The sequence below is a fragment of the Chinchilla lanigera genome, unplaced genomic scaffold (genome assembly GCF_000276665.1).
Source record: "Chinchilla lanigera isolate Chin_1 unplaced genomic scaffold, ChiLan1.0 scaffold00054, whole genome shotgun sequence".
In the NCBI taxonomy this organism is placed as follows: domain Eukaryota; kingdom Metazoa; phylum Chordata; class Mammalia; order Rodentia; family Chinchillidae; genus Chinchilla; species Chinchilla lanigera.
In genome coordinates, this window is record NW_004955455.1 from 5,484,565 (window position 1) to 5,485,795 (window position 1,231).

A 1,231-nucleotide genomic window follows, 5' to 3' on the forward strand; every position below is an offset into this window, starting at 1 on the left:
ATAAAGAAGGATAAACCCAAGACTTTCATAGGTAAATGGATGCAACTTGAGGCCATACTCATAAGTGAAATAAACCAGATGCACATGTGTAAACATTGTATCATCTCCCTGGTGTGAAAAACTGAAAAGAGTGAATAAAGTCTAAAATGCATAATAGATATTGTGAGATGGGAAGAAATTGTTCAAAGGGAATGGGGAAGTAGGATGGGGGAGAGGGAAAAGGATGGAAGGGAAAAAGGGAAAAAAAAGCAAGTCAGTTATACTACTAGTGTCTCCTGGTTCACTGAAAGGTAAGGTTTGTGCCACTATCTATTGGAGAAAATTTTAATGCCCATGTCTTGTATTCGCAATAACTACTTTAAAGGTAACAATACGCAATGTATTAACTATTGTTATTTTTCTATTGTTTAGTTATGAAATTGTTTTACCTTGATTCCATAAAATAAAAAAAGAAATAAAATGAATAACAAGAACCCCTACCTCATAAAGCTTTTCGGTAAGGCGTAAAGCCACCAAAGGAAAAAGGTTTGTTTTAGCAAGGTCACTTGCTAAAGACTAGAACCAAGTCTCTACCTACATCTTGAGCTGGTTCTTCCTTCAAGAGCTTACTTCCTTCTGGGTAAGACAGCCACAAAGACGTGATGTGACTCTGTGCTCCTTCACCCCTTCCTCCTCCCAAGACAGCCCAGAAGAGAAGCTACTGACCTCTTGTAGGTGTAGCCCAAGATGATGCCAGCTCCAATGGCAATGATGATCACCATCATGGTAATACCCAGCACATAGCCTGCCGAGGACAGGACACAAGGTCCCATTAGCCATACCCCTCAGACAATGAGCAAATGACATCTCTTGGTGAATCCCAACGAGGGCAGTTGGTGGGGCTGCCATACCCAGAGTTCCCAGGTCCTTTTTGTCCTTGGCGTTCATCCGCTGGCTGATCCCAATCACTGGCTGCACAGCCGCCGCCTCGCTCCGGGCGGGCAGGGTGTTGGCAGGGGCAAACACCTGCGCCTCATCGGCACCGGGCGCTTCAGTCCTCTCCTCGGGCTCGGGGGTGGAGGCCGGGGGAGCCTGGGAAGTGGTCTCTGGAGGGGAGGTGGGAAACAGCTTTCATCAGAGACTGCCCTGGATAGACGCCACAGATGAACGCAGGCCAGGTGTTTTGTTTTGTTTTGTTTTTTGTCTTTTTGAGACAGGGTCTCGCTCTGCAGTTCAGGCTGGCCTTGAGCTC

The 1,231-nt window shown here is 46.3% G+C and overlaps 1 protein-coding gene across 1 annotated transcript in view; it reads right to left on the reverse strand.

The window, feature by feature from the left end:
• Pik3ip1 (phosphoinositide-3-kinase interacting protein 1) overlaps positions 1 to 1,231 on the reverse strand; it is a gene marked incomplete in the record, with an annotated part of 13,852 nt that overhangs the window by 9,996 nt on the left and 2,625 nt on the right. Inside the window, 2 exon segments of the mRNA XM_013520330.1 lie at positions 706 to 784; positions 891 to 1,085. Coding sequence (XP_013375784.1) covers positions 706 to 784; positions 891 to 1,085 — 274 coding nt within the window.